Source organism: Pristiophorus japonicus, unplaced genomic scaffold (genome assembly GCF_044704955.1).
Source record: "Pristiophorus japonicus isolate sPriJap1 unplaced genomic scaffold, sPriJap1.hap1 HAP1_SCAFFOLD_693, whole genome shotgun sequence".
NCBI classification, from domain to species: domain Eukaryota; kingdom Metazoa; phylum Chordata; class Chondrichthyes; family Pristiophoridae; genus Pristiophorus; species Pristiophorus japonicus.
The window spans coordinates 92704-114070 of NW_027254606.1; the positions used below are offsets into that span (position 1 = coordinate 92704).

At 43.1% G+C, this 21367-nt stretch overlaps 1 protein-coding gene across 1 annotated transcript; it reads right to left on the minus strand.

Annotated features, from left to right (window-relative positions):
* Positions 1–7965: 7965 nt before the first annotated feature.
* Positions 7966–14447, minus strand: LOC139256203 (probable G-protein coupled receptor 139). Its single transcript, XM_070874151.1, has 2 exons — positions 14339–14447; positions 7966–8855 (listed from the first exon to the last, which is right to left on the minus strand). Exons 1-2 carry the CDS (start codon positions 14445–14447, stop codon positions 7966–7968), a joined length of 999 nt encoding a protein of 332 aa, XP_070730252.1.
* Positions 14448–21367: the final 6920 nt, after the last annotated feature.

Below are 21367 nucleotides of genomic sequence, written 5' to 3' on the forward strand. Positions count from 1 at the left end.
TGTTCATGGTGATATTCTGGTTGGTGTAAATTGTGTGAAAGCCTCGAGTTCCGAATATGGAGCATTTGGTATTTATAAAATCTCTGACTAATTTCAAGTGTGTGTGACCAGGTGTAAAAGGGGAATGCTAATGTTGTGTGTGGCGTTGTTTTGCAAAATGTCTGTTGTGGTGTTACTGATGATGTCCAATATCTTTAACTGCTGAATTGAATTGATTGCGATCTTTGCAAACTTTAAAGGCACAAAGACTTTGCAAAAGCAACAGTTTTTTCAATTGACAAAAAATATTTTTTTAACTTTGAGAATTTGTTTGATAGAAACCAACAATGATTGAGGAAGCTTATGTTTGTCTTCGTTTGAAATGCAAAAGAAGTTATTGTTTTTCACGTGCAGCCGTGAACTCTGTTAATTCACAAAGTAACACATTTTGCTTCGCTGAATATCATTTTTTCGAGCATTTTTAAATTTAACTGTGTTAAATTTGTGTGGATGTTTCACAAAGTGACAGTGGAATCAAAAATTGCCGAATGTATTTATTGAGCTCGAAGGAAGGCCAAAATAGATTTTCAGTTTGTCTTTCAAGCAGGGTGCCATGAGAGTGATGATGGTGCAAGATTGCCAAGAGGTGTTTTTTGAAGTAGAACTTAGTTACTAAGAGGTGTTATGTGAAGTAGCAAAGTATTACAGACCTGGTGTTTGCTGGAAAAGTGACGTGGGAGCTCCCTGCTGATCACAATCTAAGTTCTTATCGGCAGATATTGATGGATCTCGAAGTTCGCAGCACGTTGACAAAATTAGACTTGAAACTCTGCTTTTTTTAATGCTTGGCATTAACTATTTGGAGTGAGGAGTTAGACAGGCGAATTGAGTGGACAAAAATTTTGCAGATGGAGTATAATGTTGAAAGTGTGAGGTCATGCTCTTTGGCAGTAAAAATCAAAGAGCAGGTTATTATTTCAATGGAGAAAGATTGCAAAGTGCCGCAGTACAGCGGGACCTGGGGGTGCTGGTGCATGAAACACAAAAGGTTAGTATGCAGGTACAGCAAGTGATCAGGAAGGCCAATGGAATCTTGTCCTTTATTGCAAAGGGGATGGAGTATAAAAGCCGGGAAGTCTTGCGACAGTTGTACAGGCTATTGGTGAGGCCACACCTGGAATACTGTGTGCAGTTTTGTTTTCCATATTTACGAAAGGATATACTTGCTTTGGAGGCAGTTCAGAGAAGGTTCAAACAGTGATTCCAGAGATGAGGGGGTTGTCTTATGAGGAAAGGTTGAGTAGGTTGGGCCTCTACTTCCTGGAATTCAGAAGAATGAGAGGTTATTTTATCGAAACGTATAAGGTTATGAGGGGGCTTGACAAGGTGGATGCAGAAAGGATGGTTCCACTGATAGGGGAGACTAGAACCAGAGGGCATAATCTTAGAATAAGGGGCCGCCCATTTAAAATTGATGTGAGGAGAAATTTCTTTTCTCAGAGGGATTTGGATCTGTGGAGTTTGTTGCCTGAGAGAGCTGTGGAAGTTGGGACATTGAATACATTTAAGACAGAAATAAACAGTTTCTGAAACGATAAGGGGATAAGGGGTTATGGGGAGCGGGTGGGGAAGTGGAACTGAGTCCATGATCAGATCAGCCATGATCTTATTGAATGATCGAGCAGGCTCGAGGGGCCGTATGGCCTACTCCTGCTCCTAATTCTTATGTTCTTATGTTCTTCCAAGTTAGTTTGGAAAGAGGATAGTCAAAGGATTTGTATCGAAACGCATTGAAAATCACAAACCTGCACATATTCTTTTCTGAAATTATATTAGTGTTATTTTTATTTTCTGAAATAAATTGATTTTAGTGGCTGCTCAATCACCCAGCACAGAAAATGTTTTCAAAATTTAATTGATTAATCATTTTTTTTACAAAAGTACCGTCTATGTAGTTCCGTTTAAATTGTGTTAAAATAGATATTGGGGTAGCGGGGGGGAGATTGTCATGTTAAAGATAACTAACATCACACATCTTGCAGGTTGATTTACTCTGTGGTATATTTTGAGGATTAGAAGGTACAATAAGATTTTAAGTGGGAAGGTTCATATTCCTACTACAGGGCTGATGAATGAGATGGAATGGGAAAAAAGGGCAATTTTTCTAAAATCATTTTCCTAGTTGATTATGAGTGAATATCAGGAACTCAAACAGGGGTTAGAAACATAGAAACATAGAAATTTACAGCGCAGGAGGCCATTCTGTCCCATCGTGTCCACGCCGGCCAACAAAAAGCCACATGGCCCTTGGTCAGCAGCCCTAAAGGTTACATATAAACCAATGAACAACGATGGAAAGGTAAAGAGCACCCAGCCCAACCAGTCCGCCCCACACAACTGCAACACCCCTTATACTGAAACATTCTAAACTCCACCCCAACCGGAGCCATGTGATCTCCTGGGAGAGGTAAAAACCAGATAAAAGCCCAGGACAATTAAGGGAAAAAATCTGGGAACATTCCTCTCCGACCCATCCAGGCGATCGAAACTAGTCCGGAGATCACCCTGGCCGTATTCTATTCCCTGCAGTACTTACATTATATCTGCTCCGTCCAACAAAAGGTTATCCAGTCTAATCCTAATTACCAGCTCTAGTTCCCGAACCCTGCAGGCTGCTGCACTTTAAATGCCCATCCAAACATCTCTTAAAAGTGGTGAGGGTTTCTCCATCCACCATTCTGGAAGGCAGCGAGTTCCAGATCCCCACAACCGTCTGCATAAAGAAGCCCCACCTCAAATCCGTTCTATACCTTCCACCAACCACCTTAAGCGTATTCCCCCTCGTATGTTTCTATGTTTCTATGTAACAGACCCCTCCACCAATGGAAAAAGCCCTTACTATCCACTATGTCCAGGCCCCTCAATATTTTGTAAACCTCAATGATGTCTCCTCTCAACATCCTCTGTTCCAATGAGAACAAACCCAGCCTATCCAATCGGTCCTCATAACTAAGATTCTCCATTCCAGGCAGCATCCTAGTAAATCCCCTCTGCACCCTCTCTAGTGCAATCATGTCCTTCCTATAATAGGATGACCAGAACTGCACGCAGTATTCCAGCTGTGGCCTTACCAAAGTACTGTACAATTTAAACATAACCTCCCTGCTCTTATATTTGTGCCTCGGCCAATAAAGGCAAGCATTCCGTATGCCTTGTTAGTCAGGAAAGTGTCAGTGAGAATAATGAATTGAAACGTTTTCCTTGGTGATGGTTTTGCCTTTGCCTATATTGAACAAGGTTGAAAATGTATATGATAGCCTGGCTACTACCTAAACATTGGAACCATGCAGGGAGCACTGGGTAGCTGTCCAATCTTTGAATAAGATAAATGTAAAGTCTAGCAATGGCTTGAATCTGATGTCCAGTGTGGATATTGTGATACCGCTGTGTTCACAAATACGATATGTTGTGCATGAGGCAAATAGCATGCAACTAGTATCATAAAGATGCGCTGAAGAACGGGTCTCACACATGCTCAGTTATTTGACTACAGCACGAAATGAAATTGATAAATTGGCTCCGGAGAAGGAGACAACTTGTCATCGAAGTACTGATATACATATTCCATAGCAAAACTGAATTCTAATCAGACAATATAGAGTTAAACGTACTTGAGCCTATCAGAGGGGCAGTTATTAAAAGTAAGATTTGATACAGGATTTGGATTTCTGAAATTCATGGTAGAATTCATTTGAGTTACAATGAAATTGCGATGACTGAAAGCTGGTGAGAAATGATACATAAACACATATTTTCGTAAGATGGATAATGGTAAGGTGATCTGGATCACTGCATATATACAGTAAATTGTAGCATTATAGAGAAAATGCCTCCCAAGAAAGACAGCGCGAAGAATTGTGAGAATTTGGGATCGAAAGTCCGGATTACCCAACAATTCGCTGTTCGCTCGAGGCAGTCTGTGAGATTAGCATATGCTGTGCTAAAAGTTCAAACGGTAGAGTATGTAAGAGTCATTCAGTCATTTGCTCACTCTGTTTTGGGAGGGGAATATTTTATTGCGTATAGTAAAGCAATTAGTAGAGTTGAGTGCCTGGATGCTTAGTTTGAGTAGTTATTCTGTGGCATTTGTGTAACCATTGACTTACCATGGTTTATTCATAGAACGCATAGAATGCAGTGTTCAAAGGCAAAATCTAGTTTAGTAAATATAAAGAAGCAATGTTTTCGCTGTATACACTGGAATCGTGGTTATTGTGTGCATCAGTAGCTCGTTCATAATGGTTTATAATGAAAAAGAAACAAGCACTGGTTTTGTGTAGTGTGAAATTTCAATAAAGATCTGATCCTGCCATTACTACAACTGAGTATGTGTCTAACCTGACGTTTAAAGCAACAAAATGAAAAGGAACAAAAAGCATTCCTCATGAATGACAGCAGGAGAGGCGCAAAAGGCACGCAAGGCGAGGGAATGTGTGAATGTGTGTGATAAAGAGAGACAGAGAGAGAGACAGGTAGAGAGAGAGTCAGAAAGAGATAGACAGACAGAGAGAGAGAGAGAACCAACTCTAGAGCTGGCCATCCTAGACTGGGTGTTTTGAAATGAGAGAGGACTAATTAGCAATCTCGTTGTGAGAGGCCCCCTGGGAAATAGTGACCATAATATGGTAGAATTCTTCATGATGATGGAGAGTGACAGTGTTAATTCAGAGACTAGGGTATTGAACTGAAGGAAAGGTAACTTCGATGGTATGAGACGTGAATTGGCTAGTATAAACTGGCAAATGATACTTAAAGGTTTGGCAGTGAATAGGCAATGGCAAACATTTATAGATTACATGGATGAACCTCAACAATTGTACATCGCTGTCTGGAGTAAAAATAAAATGGGGAAAATAGCTAAACCGTGGCTAACAAGGGAAATTTAGGATAGAGTTAAATCCAAGGAAGAGGCATATAAATTGGCCAGAAAAATCGTAAACCTGAGGACTGGGAGAAATTAGATTTCAGCAGAGGAGGACAAAGGGTTTAATTAAGAGAAGGAAAATAGAGTATGAGAGGAATTTTCCGGGAACATAAAAACTGACTGCAAAAGCTTGTATAGATATGTGAAGAGAAAAAGATTAGTGAAGACAAACGTAGGTCCTTTGCAGTCAGAATCAGGTGAATTTATCATGGGGAATAAAGAAATGGCAGACCAATTGAACAAATACTTCGGATCTGTCTTCACTAAGGAAGACACAAATAACGTTCTGGAAATACTAGGGGTTCGAGGGTCTAGCGAAAAGGGGGAACTGAAGGAAACCCTTATTAAACAGGCAATTGTGTTAGGGAAAATGATGGGATTGAAGGACGATAAATCCCCAGGGCCTGATCGGCTGCATCCCAGAGAACTTAAGGAAGTGGCCTAGAAATGATGGATGCCTTGGTGATCATTTTCAAACATTCAATTGACTCTGAATCAGTTCCTATGGACTGGAGGGTAGCTAATGTAACACCACTTTTTAAAAAAGGAGGGAGAGAGAAAACAGGGAATTATAGACCGGGTAGCCTGATATCGATGGTGGGCATGAAATAGCAGCACATTTGGAAAGCAGTGACATGATCAGTCCAAGTCAGCATGGGTTTATGAAGGGGAAATCATTCTTGACAAATCTGCTAGAATTTTTTGTTGATGTAACTCGTAGAGTGGACAAGGGAGAACAAGTGGATGTGGTGTATTTGGACTTTCAAAAGGCTTTTGACAAGGTCCCACATAAAAGATTGGTGCACAAAATTAAAGCACATGGTCTTGGGGTAATGTATTGAACGTGGATAGAGAACTGGATGGAAGTCGGGAAGCAGAGTGTCTGAATAAACGTGTCGTTTTCAGCAAGGCAGGCAGTGAACAGTAGGGTGCCGCAGGGCTCAGTGCTGGAACCCCAGCTATTGACAATATACATCAATGATTTAGATGAAGGAATTGAATCTAATATCTCCAAGTTTGCAGACGTCACTAAGCTGGGTGGCGGAGTGAGCTGTGAGTAGGATGCTCAGATGCTGCAGGTTGACTTGGACAGGTTAGGTGAGAGGGCAAATGCATGGCAGATGCAGTATAATGTGGATAAATGTGAGGTTCTACACTTTGGTGGCAAAAACCGGAAAATAAAATGTAATCTGAATGGTGACGGATTCGGAAAAGGGGAGATGCAACGGGACCTGGGTGTCACGGTACATCAGTAATTGAAGTTTGGCATGCAGGTACAGCAGGCGGTGAAGAAGGAAAATGGCATGTTGTCCTTCATAGCTAGAAGATTTGAGTATAGGAGCAGGGAGGTCTTACTGCAGTTGTGCAGAGCCTTGGTGAGGCCACACCTGGAATATTGTGTTCCGTTTTTGTCTCCTAATCTAAGGAAGGATGTTCTTGCTATTGAGGGAGTACAGCGAAGGTTCAGCAGACTGATTCCCAGATTGGCAGGACTGACATATGAGAAGAGACTGGATCAACTGGGCTTGTATCCATTGGAGTTTAGAAGAATGAGAGGGGATCTCATAGAAACATGTAAAATTCTGACGGGATTGGACAGGTTAGGGACAGAAGAATGTTCCCGTTGCTGGGGAGTTCCACAACCAGTCGTCACAGTCTAAGAATAAGGGTTAAGCCATTTAGGACTGAGATGAGGAGAAACATCTTCACTCTGAGAGTTGTTAACCTGTGGAATTCTCTACTGCAGAAAGTTGCTGATGCCAGTTCATTGGATATATTCAAAAGGGAGTTAGATATGGCCCTCACGGCCAAAAAGACCAAGGAGTATGGAGAGAAAGCAGGACAGGGGTACTGAGGTTGAGTGATCAGCCATGATCTTATTGAATGGCGGTGCAGGCTCGAAGGCCCAAATGTCCTGCTCCTGAACCTAATTTCGATGTTTCTATGTTTCTTGGGCAGAGTGAGAAGAGAGGGGTGAAAAACCCAAGCTGAGAGAGTGAGTAATATATGCCTACATGAAACGTGTGACAGTGATGAACAATGTGTCTCCATAAATGTGTTAATATTTATTGTGGAATTGTGGGAGAACGTCATTGTACAAGTAATATCTCTGGTAGTGTTTTAATAATTTAAGAGTGTTCTGTGATTCAGTTAATATTTACACGGGGACGGAGTTAATATGTCCGTGGGCTATCGCTTCCTCCCACTGTAAATATGAGGCAGGGGTGTGTGGGAGTGATTTATTGATTACTGTCAGATTTTTTTTTTTTATTCGTTGCCAATCTTTCCAATTCTTTATCAAATCACAAACGCCAGAGGTCACCTTGCACACATCAAGGATCACTCTGCGCCAATGCTCTTAGCCAAAAGACCTCGAGCCACTGCACCGTTCCTGGAAGTACTGCAATACCAGGTTCGTGCCATGGAGGTGGATGGGTCAGGTCCCCCACACACCTCCGTGGAGATGGATGGGTCAAGCCACCCCACCTTACTGTCAGATATTGGAGTAAAACAATTCAGACAGAGCGTGTCAGTGAGTGTGTTAATATTAACCCGTCGTTTCTATCAGTATGTTAACAGTCCTCAGGTCAGTGGGGGTGCCTTACAGTTCACTGGGTTTCACCGGCAGTGGGTTAAGATGTACAGAGTGTTTAAGTGATTGTGTTAATATTAACCTGTGGTCTCTATCAGTATGTTAATAGTTCTCAGGTCAGTGGGGGTGCCTTACAGTTCACTGGGTTTCTCCGGCGGTGGGTTAAGACGTACAGAGTGTTTAAGTGATTGTGTTAATATTAACCTGTGGTCTCTATCAGAATGTTAATAGTCCTCAGGTCAGTGGGAGTGCCTTACAGTTAACTGGTTGTCTCTAGCAGTGGATTAAGATGTACGCAGTGTTTTAATGAGCGTGTTAATATTACAGATATCACAAACTCCGGCGGGAGTGTGTGCGTCTGACAAAATATGAGGAGCGATTGAGCTCTAATGCTCGTCTCATCATTTATTTATTTTACAATTAAAGTAAAGGGAAATTTCAGCATATGTTTCAACTGCTCTCTGAACTTAGTCTGTGTCAGAGCATAAATACCAGTGTTTGTGCAACAACTTAGGAGCTGGAACATGAATCCCATTTCTTTTACATAGCGAGGTATATATACATTCCTGTACCACATAAACAGCAGCCGATACCAGATAGAAAATACCATGAACACCGCCCATAAAAGTATGAAATTGCCCGAGATAACAAACAGTAACATTATGGATTTATTTCGGCTCTCCATTTCTGGGTCTCTGGAACTCTCCCCACTGCTGGGTCTCCGGAGTCTGGTGCGGGCTCTGCTGGCCACTAAAATGTGCCTGACAGTTAAAGCATTCAGCAGCAGAATCAGAACAAATGGGAGACCTGGTGTGAGAATATAATAAACGAACTCGATGGCAGCCCAGACCGGAGAATGCATATCATGGAATGTTACGAAGCAAAACCAGGGGCTGTTCGCAAGCCGATATCCATCTGTTAACAGAAAATACCACGGGATGTTCTTTAACCCACTCAGCACAGTCACTGTTCCCAGAACCACAGTCGCCGTTCTCTCGGTGCAATGCTTAGTTTTCAGTTTCTGGCAACAAATGGCAACAAACCGATCGAAGGTGAAAGTGACAGTGAACCAGACAGAGCAGTCTGTGACTGCATAAAGCAGGACGGCGTGGATATTACACACGGAGATAGAACCCAGGAAATCAAACTGTTCCTCATAAGCAATTGGAATCTGCCTCAATATCAGGTCGAAGAAAACAACAAGTAGATCCGCCGTTGCCATGGCCACCAGGTAGCGAGTTACACATTTGGAGAGACCGCACTTTCCCCGGGACAGGATCACGATTGTCACTAAGTTCACTGTGAGGAAGAGAAATAAGGTGGAACATTGATTAGGGCAGGGAAAATAGAGTACGAGAGGAAGCTTGCAGGGAACATTAAGACGGATTGCAAAAGTTTCTATTGATATGCAAAGAGAAAAAGTTTAGTAAAGACAAACGTAGGTCCCCTGCAGTCAGAATCAGGGGAAGTCATAACAGGGAACAAAGAAATGGCAGGCCAATTGAATAAGTACTTTGGTTCGGTATTCACTAAGGAAGACACAAACAGCCTTCCGGATATAAAAGGGGTCAGAGGGTCTAGTAAGGAGGAGGAACTGTGGGAAATCCATATTAGTCGGGAAATTGTGTTGGGGAAATTGATGGGATTGAAGGCCGATAAATCCCCAGGGCCTGATGGTCTGCATCCCAGAGTACTTAAGGAGGTGGCCTTGGAAATAGCGGATGCATTGACAGTCATCTTCCAACATTCCATTGACTCTGGATCAGTTCCTATGGAGTGGAGGGTAGCCAATGTAACCCCACTTTTTAAAAAAGGAGGGAGAGAGAAAACAGGGAATTATAGACCGGTCAGCCTGACATCGGTAGTGGGTAAAATCAATTATTAAGGATGTCATAGCAATGCATTTGGAAAGAGGTGACATGATAGGTTCAAGTCAGCATGGATTTGTGAAAGGGAAATCATGCTTGACAAATCTTCTGGAATTTTTTGAGGATGTTTCCAGTAGAGTGGACAAGGGAGAACCAGTTGATGTGGTGTATTTAGAATTTCAGAAGGCTTTCGACAAGGTCCCACACAAGAGATTAATGTGCAAAGTTAAAGCACATGGGATTGGGGGTAGTGTGCTGACATGGATTGAGCACTGGTTGGCAGTCAGGAAGCAAAGAGTAGGAGTAAATGGGTACTTTTCAGAATGGCAGGCAGTGACTAGTGGGGTACCGCAAGGTTCTGTGCTGGGGCCCCAGCTGTTTACATTGTACATTAATGATTTAGACGAGGGGATTAAAGGTATTATCTCCAAATTTGCGGATGACACTAAGTTGGGTGGCAGTGTGAGCTGCAAGGAGGATGCTCTGAGGCTGCAGAGTGACTTGGTTAGGTTAGGTGAGTGGGCAAATGCATGGCAGATGAAGTATAATGTGGATAAATGTGAGGTTATCCACTTTGGTGGTAAAAACAGAGAGACAGACTATTATCTCAATGGTGACAGATTAGGAAAAGGGGAGATGCAACGAGACCTGGGTGTCATGGTACATCAGTCATTGATGTTGGCATGCAGGGACAGCAGGCGGTTAAGAAAGCAAATGGCATGTTGGCCTTCATAGCGAGGGGATTTGAGTACAGGGGCAGGGAGGTGTTACTACAGTTGTAGAGGGCCTTAGTGAGGCCACACCTGGAGTATTGTGTACAGTTTTGGTCTCCTAACTTGAAGAAGGACATTCTTGCTATTGTTGGAGTGCAGCGCAGGTTCACCAGACTGATTCCCGGGATGGCGGGACTGACATATCAAGAACGATTGGATCAAGCGGCTTGTATTCACTGGAGTTCAGAAGAATGAGGGGATCTCATAGAAACGTTTAAAATTCTGACGGGTTTAGACAGGATAGATGTCGGAAGAATGGTCCCAATGTTGGGGAAGTCCAGAACCAGGGGTCACAGTCTAAGGATAAGGGGTAAGCCATTTAGGACCAAGATGAGAAGAAACTTCTTCACCCAGAGAGTGGTGAACCTGTGGAATTCTCTACCACAGAAAGTTGTTGAGGCCAATTCACTAAATATATTCAAAAAGGAGTTAGATGAACTCCTTACTACTAGGGGGATCAAGGGGTATGGCGAGAAATCAGGAATGGGGTACTGAGGTTGCATGTTCAGCCATGAACTCATTGAATGGCGGTGCAGGCTCGAAGGGCCGAATGGCCTACTCCATCTATTTTCTATGTTTCTATACATCACGCTGTGAGCTGGAGTAGCAGTTTGATGGAATTCGGGGTGAAATCTGCCACTTTTCAGTGCCATTCAATGATATACACTAATTCTATTACCCCGAATACACGTTTAATTGTAGGAATTATTGGGAATACATTGTGGAATCAATTCATGAATAGGATTAAATACAAGATGAAATTAACAGATGCTTGATCAATGAGAGATTGTAGTAGATCTAACCTTAGCCCAGGAGACCAAAGCACCACCCGAGATACCAGGGACACAAAGGCCGAAAACCTGCTAAAGGAAAATTTCGTGAGAATGTAAATTCTTCTCGTATTAGTAGTCCAACCATCCGAAGCAGTGCCACTAATGCAGAACTGGAGATGATGAGATCATCATTGGCAGTCCCTCGGAATCGAGGAAGACTTCCTTCCACTCTACAGGTGAGTCCTCAGGGTTGTGTCTGGCAGTCTCTGCCACAGGTGGGGCAGACAGTGGTTGTCGGAAAGGGTGGGTGGGGAGTCCGGTTTGCCACACGCTCATTCCGTTCCCTGCACTTGTAAGCTCTTGGTGACAAAACTAAAGGTAAACATCGCCCTCCCGGAAGATCTTCCTCCACTCATGGTGTTCTTTGGCCCGGGATTCCCAGGTGCCGGTCGTGATGTTGCACTTTATCAAGGAGACATTTGAGGGTCCTCTACCAACCTGTGCTGGACCTCCTCATCGATGTCTGCCCTTGCTGATAGTAAGCTCCGAGGTATGGAAAATTGATCAAGCTGAGGTGAGAAGGGACACACTGACTGGATTTAATTGATTAATGGATGTATCAGACATTTAAAGATGTTTATGTGATTTGAGAGGATTTTTGCTGCGACTCTGTGTAAGTAAATGTACCGACATTAGGTGAAAACGAAAGCAACATCCAGGGAATACTAAACATCTGAAAAAGTGAAAATGCTAGAAATACTCAGCAGGTCAGGCAGCATCTGCGGAGAGAGAAACAGAGTTAACGTTTCAAATCGATGACCTTTTGTTATTATGTGCAGAATCTCCTAAACCAAGGCATCATTCTTCGCATACATTACACATGCTCATTGGATATACCAGACTGAAATTCATTAAATAAATATTCTTGTACAATATCGTTTCTAGACTTGAATATAGAAAAATATGATTTTTGATAAAATCCTATCAAGTTGAGAATCATTAGCCAAAGCCACCACGGACGGGATGGGGAATTACAGCGAGAGAACTAAAATTAACCATTGTTTACAGAATTAATAGCTGGATACAAAGGACATCGAGAGCAGCGAAGGGTGGGTAAATAACATAGAATCATAGAATCATAGAAGTTTACAGCACGGAAGGAGGCCATTGAGGCCTACCGTGTCTGTGCCGGCCAACAAGAGGATTTCAACCCTAATCCCACTTTCCATCTCTAGGTTCACAACCCTGCAGGTTATGGCAGTTCAACTCCACATCAAAGTACTTTTTAAATGTGCAGGACTCTGCCTCTACCACCCTTTCAGGCAGGGAGTTCCAGACTCCACAACTCTCTACGTGAAGAAATTTCCCCTCTAATCCCCTCGAAACCTTCTCCCAATTACTTGACATTTATTCACCCTGGTTGTGGATAGGCCCCTTCTATCCACTATATCTAGGACCCTCATACATTTTATGCACCTCAATAAAGTCTCCCCTCTGCAAGACCCGACCTTCCCTTAACATATCCATGCTGACTGTCCTTGATTATTCCACGTCTTTCTAAGTGAAAATTTATCCTGTCCTTCGGTATTTGTCCAACTAATTTTCCTACCACTGAGGTTAGACTGACTAGCGTGTAATTATTCGGTCTATCACTTTCTCCCTTCTTAAACAAGGTACAACTTTAGCAGTCCTTCAGTCCTCTGGCACCACACCTGACCCTGAGAGGATTGGAAAATGAGAGTCAAAGCCTCTGCTCTTTTCATCTTTTCTTCGTTTAACAGCCTGGGTTACATTTCATCGATCCTGGGGACTTATCCACTTTCAAAGCTGCTAAGCTCCAAAATAACTCCAGTCTCACGATGTTTATTTTATCTAATATTTCACATTCCTCCTCATCAATAGCAGTGCCTGTTTGTGAAAACAGACACAGAGTATTCATTAAGAACCATTCCCACATCGTACGCCTCGACACACAGATTGGCATCATGGTATCTAATAAGCACTACCATTTCTTAATTATCTTCTGCTCCTCATATATTTATAAAACATCTTTGGGTTTTCCTTGATTTTACTTGCCAATAATTTTTCATGCTCTATCTTTGCTTTCCTAATATCCTTTTTAATTTTACCACTGGACTTTCTATACTCTTCTAGATATTCTGTGGTATTTAGCTCTCGGTATCTGTCATAAGCTTTACTTTTTTTCTTTTCCCTACCCTGTATGACCCTCGATATACAAAGGGCTCTAGAATCGTTAGTCCTACCGTTTTTTGTAAGGGTACGTATTTGTGCTGAATGCTCCTGATCTTCTCCTTCAATATCTCCCACTGTTCTGACACGGATTTGCCTTCAAGTAGCTGTTACCAGTCCACTATGGCCAAGTTACCTCTCAGCTTAGCAAAAGTTGGCTTTTCCCCAATTTAGAACTTTTATTCCTGGTATATCCTTGTCCTTTTACATAACAACCTTAATCTAACTGAATTATGTTCACTAGCACCTAAATGGTATTCTGTGATTCAAGTTGTTGCATCTTTGTTAACGCATGGGCTGTTATTTAAAAATACTGGGCAATCCTTGTTACATAAGAACATAAGAACATAAGAAATAGGAACAGGAGTGGGCCATACGGCCACTCGAGCCTGCTCCGCCATTCAGTCCGATGGTGGCTGATCTGATCATTGTCTCAGCTCCACATCCCCACTCCTCCGCATAACCCCTTATCGCTCAAGAAACTATCTATTTCTTTCTTAAATGTATTCAATGTCCCAGCTTTCACAGCTCTCCGAAGTAACAAATTCCACAAATTTACAACCCTCTGAGAGAAGAAATTCCTCTGTTTTAAATGGGCGATCCCTTACTCTAAGCACATGGCCTCTAATTCTAGTCTCCGCAGTCTCTGCATCCAGCGTGACAAATCCCCTCATAATGTTAAACGTTTCGATAAGATCACCTTATCACATTTGGTCTCCCGGAAATTCATTTCATCTGCCCAGCTTCTTGCCCTAAAAACAAATCGAGAACAGCCCTCTTACCTGTTGGGCTTGCTACATGGATAGTAATTCAGTGAATCGTGCTTCAAAGAATTAATAGCCAAACAAACAGTTTAACCAGGAACAACAATAGTAGGGAGGTGTGGGGGAAAATGACAAGAGCGGTAATACAGTTAAACCTAGTTTATAGAATTAGAAACTTAATACAGAGACTTACCAGGGAGACCAATATCAGAGAGGATTGTCCAGTGTTAAGAAAGATGCAACAACTTGAAACACAGAATGCCATGATTAACTTAATTTCTCACGCTAAATAGTAAAGACAATATCACAGTGTAACATGGTTTATAGAATTGATATCTGGATATAGATGCTTACTAGAAACACCAACAACAGCGAGGAGGGGATAATAAATCTTCTCAATATCCCAAAATATTCTAGTTATCCTTGTCTCTTCACGCCATGACACAATGCTGCCCCAAGCCATGCTTTCCCTTTTGCGAGTCGCAGGTAATAGTTTCGCTGAAGAAAACGAACTGACTGTGTGAGGTGATACAGTGAAGGCAGCTCTTTATTTAAAGCAGAGAGAAATCCCAAGTGACATCATCAGGCATCACTGTAATTGGCATCAATTACAGTCATTCAAAAAACAGACTCATTGAACCAGTTTCACCACAACACTTTACTGCAACACAATCTAGCTCACCTTAGAGTAAACATGTTGAAATTAAAAAGAGAGCAAATGCACAATATTCCGACTGCCAATGAAGTAGCGAGGACAGAACAGAGATAACGGATCATCTTTCTGCATTGAGCAACAAGTGAGAACAAATGATGAGAAAGTGGCAGAAAAATTGAAGTAATAAAAGAAGAATAAAGTTGGATTGCCCCAATCTTCTTCTCTGATTTATTCCAGCCCATGATAACAGGCTATACATCTCAGATTTAATAAGTTTCCAGAAACGGACAGAACCACAGAACTCGACCACATGACACTGCTACCGGCTCACTCGAAATATTCCATTTCCCGTGCCCTGGAGTTTACACTTATCTCACTTCAGTCCTGGAATTTCATTCCCAGGCAGTAACTTTATTGCCCAAAACTGTAACAGGTTTGTGTTCAGTGGTATATGCATCTCGACATAATGAAGTCTCATGATCTCAAGTCCTACCTGGGCAAGACAACATCCTACTGATTACCACCAGCAAGCTCAGTTGATGAAGGAATATTTCTCCATGTTGGAAACAACTTGGAAGAAGCATTGAGTGTAGCAAGGGCACAGCATTTACTCTGGGTGGGAGAGTTCAATCTCCACCACCAAGAGTGGTTCAGTAGACATGAATATTGATGGAGCTGGCTGATGACTGAAGGAGATAGCTGCCAGACTGGGCCTGTGGCAGAGAGCAACATGAGGGAAACATCTACCTGACCTCGTCCTCAGCAATCTACATGTCACCGATGCATCGGTCCATGCAAGTATTGGTAGCAAGGACCACCTCACAATCATTGAGGAGGCAAAGTCCTATATTCACACCGAGGACATCCTCCATCGTGTTGTGTGCCACTGTGCTAAATGGGAGAGATTCAGAACAGATCAAGCAGTTCAAAGCTTGGAAAACCTGAGGCGATGTGGTTCATCAGCAGCAGAAACATTGTTCCAGCACAGTCTCGTGTTAGCTCGAATGAAATCCTGGAAGAATCACTCGTCACTCCCCGAGTGCTCTGCAGAATCGCTGGCAACCATTTTATTTCTGGCTCGCATTTTACACATACATACGTTCAGCAGGTGCCTTTGCCTTTGAAAGTGCCATACAACAATCCCCCCTTTTGGTAGGTTCACTTTCTTAAAACTTCCCACATACAGGACAACACTGCAAAAAAAACTTTCACTCTGTCTGAAAAAGTGAGTGGAGCCAAAACAAACAGGCAGCTCCAGCACTTTCTGAAACAGGCTTTCAGACACGTGAAAATTCATTAATTCCCACCTCAAATATTCCACAGTCAAAAATCACACAAGCATTTTTCATTCAAAGACAGTCTTTCACAAAAGTCTCTTTTCATACAACAAAGTTTATTGTTTGGCCAGCTTTTTTTTTTGGATCCATACTTCATTTGAGAGTTACCATCAGATGTTTTTTAATTTCTTACATATTGATTTACTTCCTCTGTTAATTTTACGTGGGCTCGAATAATCAGAACCCATGCCTTTTCTGTTACTTTCTTCTATTTCTCCCTCAGGTGGCGGGTATGGGACCCTTCTGGCTCCCACTCGAGTTTAGTTTGATCATTGGCCATTTCTGGGTAGGATTAGAACCATTAGGAATCTACTCTCAGAGGTCCGCTTTTTTGTCCAGCACTACTTGCAGTAGACCATCTCCTGGCTTACTGTCGGGTCACAAGGCTGTTACAATGTCTTTCTTACAACAGGCTTATAATTCAATTCTTAAACACTTTAAGCAAATCCCGAGAGCGCTCTACGTCTCCTTAACGAACTACCGACCACGGTTTTGCCTATAGTTCCGACCCTGTTCACAGATTTGATATTCGTTGGTCGCTGTGCAGTGCCTGGTCCCCGGGTATTGTTTCAAATTACACTACTGGCTCCAGGAGATGTCGCTCGGTGTCACGATCCAATGGTGTAAGTGTATTCTCTTTGCCTATTCAATCCTGGCCGTCACGTGGGACCAAATCCTTTTAATTTGGGCTCAGGCTAGGCGTTTGAGATATTAGACAGTCTCCTCGTGTCGATCAACCGGTGACCAGCTTCAGCACCCTTTATTATAACTTTTTAAAATCTATACTCACCCGGTTTTTCCAAGGCTGTCCAGCGACTTTGAATCCTGTTCGTGACACCACTGTTAGCGCGAATGAAATCCTGGAAGAATCACCCGTCACTCTGGGTCGGTTCCAACATCAAAACGGTCTTTATTACGCCGGCGGGGAGAAAGCCACTTGGTTACTTCAGGCACTACTCTCCGCCGAACAAAGAAATTCTTCGATATTTATATGTTTTACAACAGTTCATTACAATTACTCAAACTATTTCGGCTGCAAACTATCCAATCATACCGATTATAGATTTCAAATCGATTCCTCTGGGCCAATGGAATTGGTTCCCAGGCACCAGGGGACTGTGTGATCATCTCATGTTTAGCTGGGGCTTACTCATGGCTTCGTGATATTCTCCAGACCACCTTATCTCTATTGTCCTTGGGTTCTGCCTGTGCCTAACCTTCTTATCTTAACTTAGTTACAAGAATTCCTTTGTTCTTATTCTGCTTGTCTGGGGTTTGCTGATTAGAGACATTCTGCTTAGCTCGCCCTTTCCAATGTTCCTGTACAAGGAACTGCAGTGTCATCAGCTACCCAGAAAGTCAGTCAGGCTGGTTAGTTGAATTCCCCGAGTACTTTACGGAGTCCCTGGCAGCCATTTTATATCTGGCTACCATTTTACACATGTATACATACATGTATTCAGCAGGTGCCTTTGCCTTTGAAAGCGCCCTACAACAGCTCGGCACATCCATCAATGTGCCATTGTCGTCAAACCATCGAAACAAAAATGTTTCAGTGAGGTGTGTAGATGAGCATACAATATACATAGATGACCTGGAAGAGGGGACAGAGTGTAGTGTAACAAAATTTGCAGAGGACACACAGATTAGTGGGAAAGCGGGTTGTGTAGAGGACACAGAGAGGCTGCAAAGAGATTTAGATAGGTTAAGCGAATGGGCTAAGATTTGGCAGATGGAATACAATGGCGGGAAATGTGAGGTCATCCACCTTGGGGAAAAAAGAACAGTAAAAGGGAATATTAGTGGAATGGGGAGAAATTACAACATGCTGAGGTACAGAGGGACCTGGGGGTCCTTGTGCATGAATCCCAAAAAGTTAGTTTGCAGGTGCAGCAGGTAATCAGGAAGGTGAATGGAATGTTGGCCTTCATTGCGAGAGGGATGGAGTACAAAAGCAGGGAGGTCCTGCTGCAACTGTACAGGTTATTGGTGAGGCCGCACCTGGAGTACTGCGTGCAGTTTTGGTCGCCTTACTTAAGGAAGGATATACTAGCTTTGGAGGGGGTACAGAGACGATTCACTAGGCTGATTCCGTAGATGAGGGGGTTACCTTATGATGATAGATTGAGTAGACTGGGTCTTTACTCATTGGAGTTCAGAAGGATGAGGGGTGATCTTATAGAAACATTTAAAATAATGGAAGGGATAGACAAGATAGAGGCAGAGAGGTTGTTTCCACTGGTCGGGGAGACTAGAACTAGGGGGCACAGCCTCAAAATACGGGGGAGCCAATTTAAAACCGAGTTGAGAAGGAATTTCTTCTCCTAGAGGGTTCTGAATCTGTGGAATTCTCTGCCCAAGGAAGCAGTTGAGGCTAGCTCATTGAATGTATTCAAGTCACAGATAGATAGATTTTTAACCAATAACGGAATTAAGGGTTACGGGGAGCGGGCGGGTAAGTGGAGCTGAGTCCACGGCCAGATCAGCCATGATCTTGTTGAATGGTGGAGCAGGCTCGAGGGGCTAGATGGCCTACTCCTGTTTCTAATTCTTATGTTCTGATGTTCACCTGGGGCTCGCTTGCCGTTTACGAGTTCTGAGTAGAGCGCTTGCTTTGGAAATCCTGTCAGCCATGTGAACAATGTGGCCTGTGCAGTGAAGCTGGTCGAGTGTGGTCAATGCTTCAAAGCTGTGTCTGGTCGAGGACGTTAACGTTGGTGCGTCTGTCCTCCCAGGTGATTTGCAGGATCTTGTGGGGGCATCGTTGCTAGTATTTCTCCAGCGATTTGAGTGTCTACTATACAGGGTCCATGTCTCTGAGCCATACAAGAGGGCGGGTATCACTACAGCCCTGTAGATCATGAGCTTGGTGCCAGATTTGAGGGCCTGATCTTCAAACACTCTTCCTCACGCGGCCGAAGGCTGAACTGGCGCACTGGAGGCGGTGTTGGACCTCGTCGTCAATGTCTACCCTTGCTAATAATACGCTATATTAATGACTTGGAAGAAGGGACTGAGTGTAACGTAGCCAAGTTTGCTGAAGATACAAAGATGGGAGGAAAAGCAATGTGTGAGGAGGACACAAAAAATCTGCAAAAGGACATAGACAGGCTAAGTGAGTGGGCAAAAATTTGGCAGATGGAGTATAATGTTGCAAAGTGTGAGGTTATGCACTTTGGAAGAAAAAAATTCAAAGAGCAAGTTATTATTTAAAATGGAGAAAAATTGCAAAGTGCCGCAGTACAGTGAGACCTGGGGGTCCTGATGCATGAAACACAAAAGGATAGTATACAGGTACAGCAAGTGATCAGGAAGGCCAATGGAATCTTCACCTTTATCGCAAAGGAGTTAGAGTATAAAAGCAGGGAAGTCTTGCTACAGTTATACAGGGTATTGGTGAGGCCACACCTGGAGTACTGCGTGCAGTTTTGGTTTCCATATTTCCGAAAGGATACACTTGCTTTGGAGGCAGTTCAGAGAAGTTCACTCGGTTATTCCGGGGATGAGGGGATTGACTTATGAGGAAAGGTTGAGTAGGTTGGGCCTCTACTCCTTGGAATTCAGAAGAATGAGAGGTGATCTAATCAAAATGTGTAAGATTATGAGGGGGCTTGACAAGGTGGATGCAGAGAGGATGTTTCCACTGATGGTGGAGACTAGAACTAGGGGACATGATCTTAGAATAAGGGGCCGCCCATTTAAAACTGAGATGAGGAGAAATTTCTTCTCTCAGAGGGTTGTAAATCTGTGGAATTCGCTGTCTCAGAGAGCTGTGGAAGCTGGGACATTGAATAAATTTAAGACAGAAATAGACAGTTTCTTAAATGATAAGGGAATAAGGGGTTATGGGGAACGGGCAGGTAAGTGGAGCTGAATCCATGATCGGATCAGCCATGTAAGGGGTGGTTTGCAGAGGTCAGCTTTCCCTTCTGACCTTATATGAGCGGTTCCGAATCGCTCCCACACCCTTGGTTCTAGACACTGGAATTATGAAGGGACTGTGACAGACTTGGACAGACAATTGGTTTCAAGGTAGGAAGCAGGTATGGCTTTATTGTGTTTAAAAAGAAGTAAAAGGCACACTTTTAATAACACACACAGACCAATACACACTGAGGGGTACAACACATTGAATAAATTATCCAATTACAGCCTGTGGGGAAAAGAATACAGCTTAAACTCTAAATGGGGTAAAGAGGAGAATGCAGATACATTTACACAAGTTATCCCAGCCTCCCCCCTCCCAATTCCCCTAACTAACTAAGTTATAGCTCTGGGGGTTCAGGGGCTATGCTCACCAATCCCTTTAGACAGTTGCCGGTGAATCACGGTTTCGGGGTTCGCTGCACTTGGCCTTCTCGGCGAGCCGTACCCCGGACGGAGGAGAGGACTTCGGACTGCGTAGTCTTCGGTTGGGGTGCGTCCGTTGATGCGCTAAGTTGCGTTTTGGATGTTTGGGGTAAGTACCCACTTTCTTTGGTTAGGAATAGTTTTAGCTATCCCCTTTTGGTAATTTCTCACCCGCTGGGTCATTCAGAAGTAGATTGTAGAGTGGAAATAAAGGTCGATTCTTTGGTTTTTGCTGAGTTGGTTTCGGTTGGTCGTTTCGCTGCTTGTGGTGGCCCGGGTTGTCAATTTGGTTGCTGAAAACCTTCCGTTTCGTGGGCCTTGTGCTCGGTCGGTTCCTGATGAGTTCTGGTAGTTTCCTTCACTATTCCATTTCTTCACTGTAGAGCAAGCAGGCTGCTTGTGTCTGTCTGTGTTCCTTTCGAGTCTGTGCGACTTCCAGTCTCTGTGTTCTGCTAGTTTCTGTGTTCTGCTAGTTTTCCTGTGTTCTGCTAGTCTGCGTGCTGCTCCTCTCCTTGTAAAAACTGCGGGATAGATATATCCCAAAAAAAGGCTGTGTTATCTCCCATCAAATCTCTTGGGCTCTGTTTAAACTGTACCGTCCACTGATTTTCAAATGTCTCCTTTGTCAGCAGTAACTCGATTAGGGTGTGAGAATGTGCTATCACTGGGTTTGCATTGTTTTAGGATTGTCCAGTTTCTTGACCATGATTTCCATTGTGCTTGATTGGGTAATTCGATTATCTCTTAGAGGGTGAATAGTTCCCCCAGACAGTCTGGGGTCTTTAATACACGAATTTGCTTCAGACGTTGGCTCCACCTCCTGTATTTGGTAACTCTTTTTCGCAGCCAAAATGTTGTAGAATCTTAAAATTGATATGCTCCTTCCCATAGATGTTTAGGGGATCTCAAGCTTCTGTAATTTAGGTCCATTTTCAATTCCATTTCTTATGAGTCCAAACACTGGGGGGGGGGGGTCTCCATGAATGCATCCCCTTTTATCCCCCACAGGCTTCTCTGCCCCTTTCAACTCATTTTAAAAGC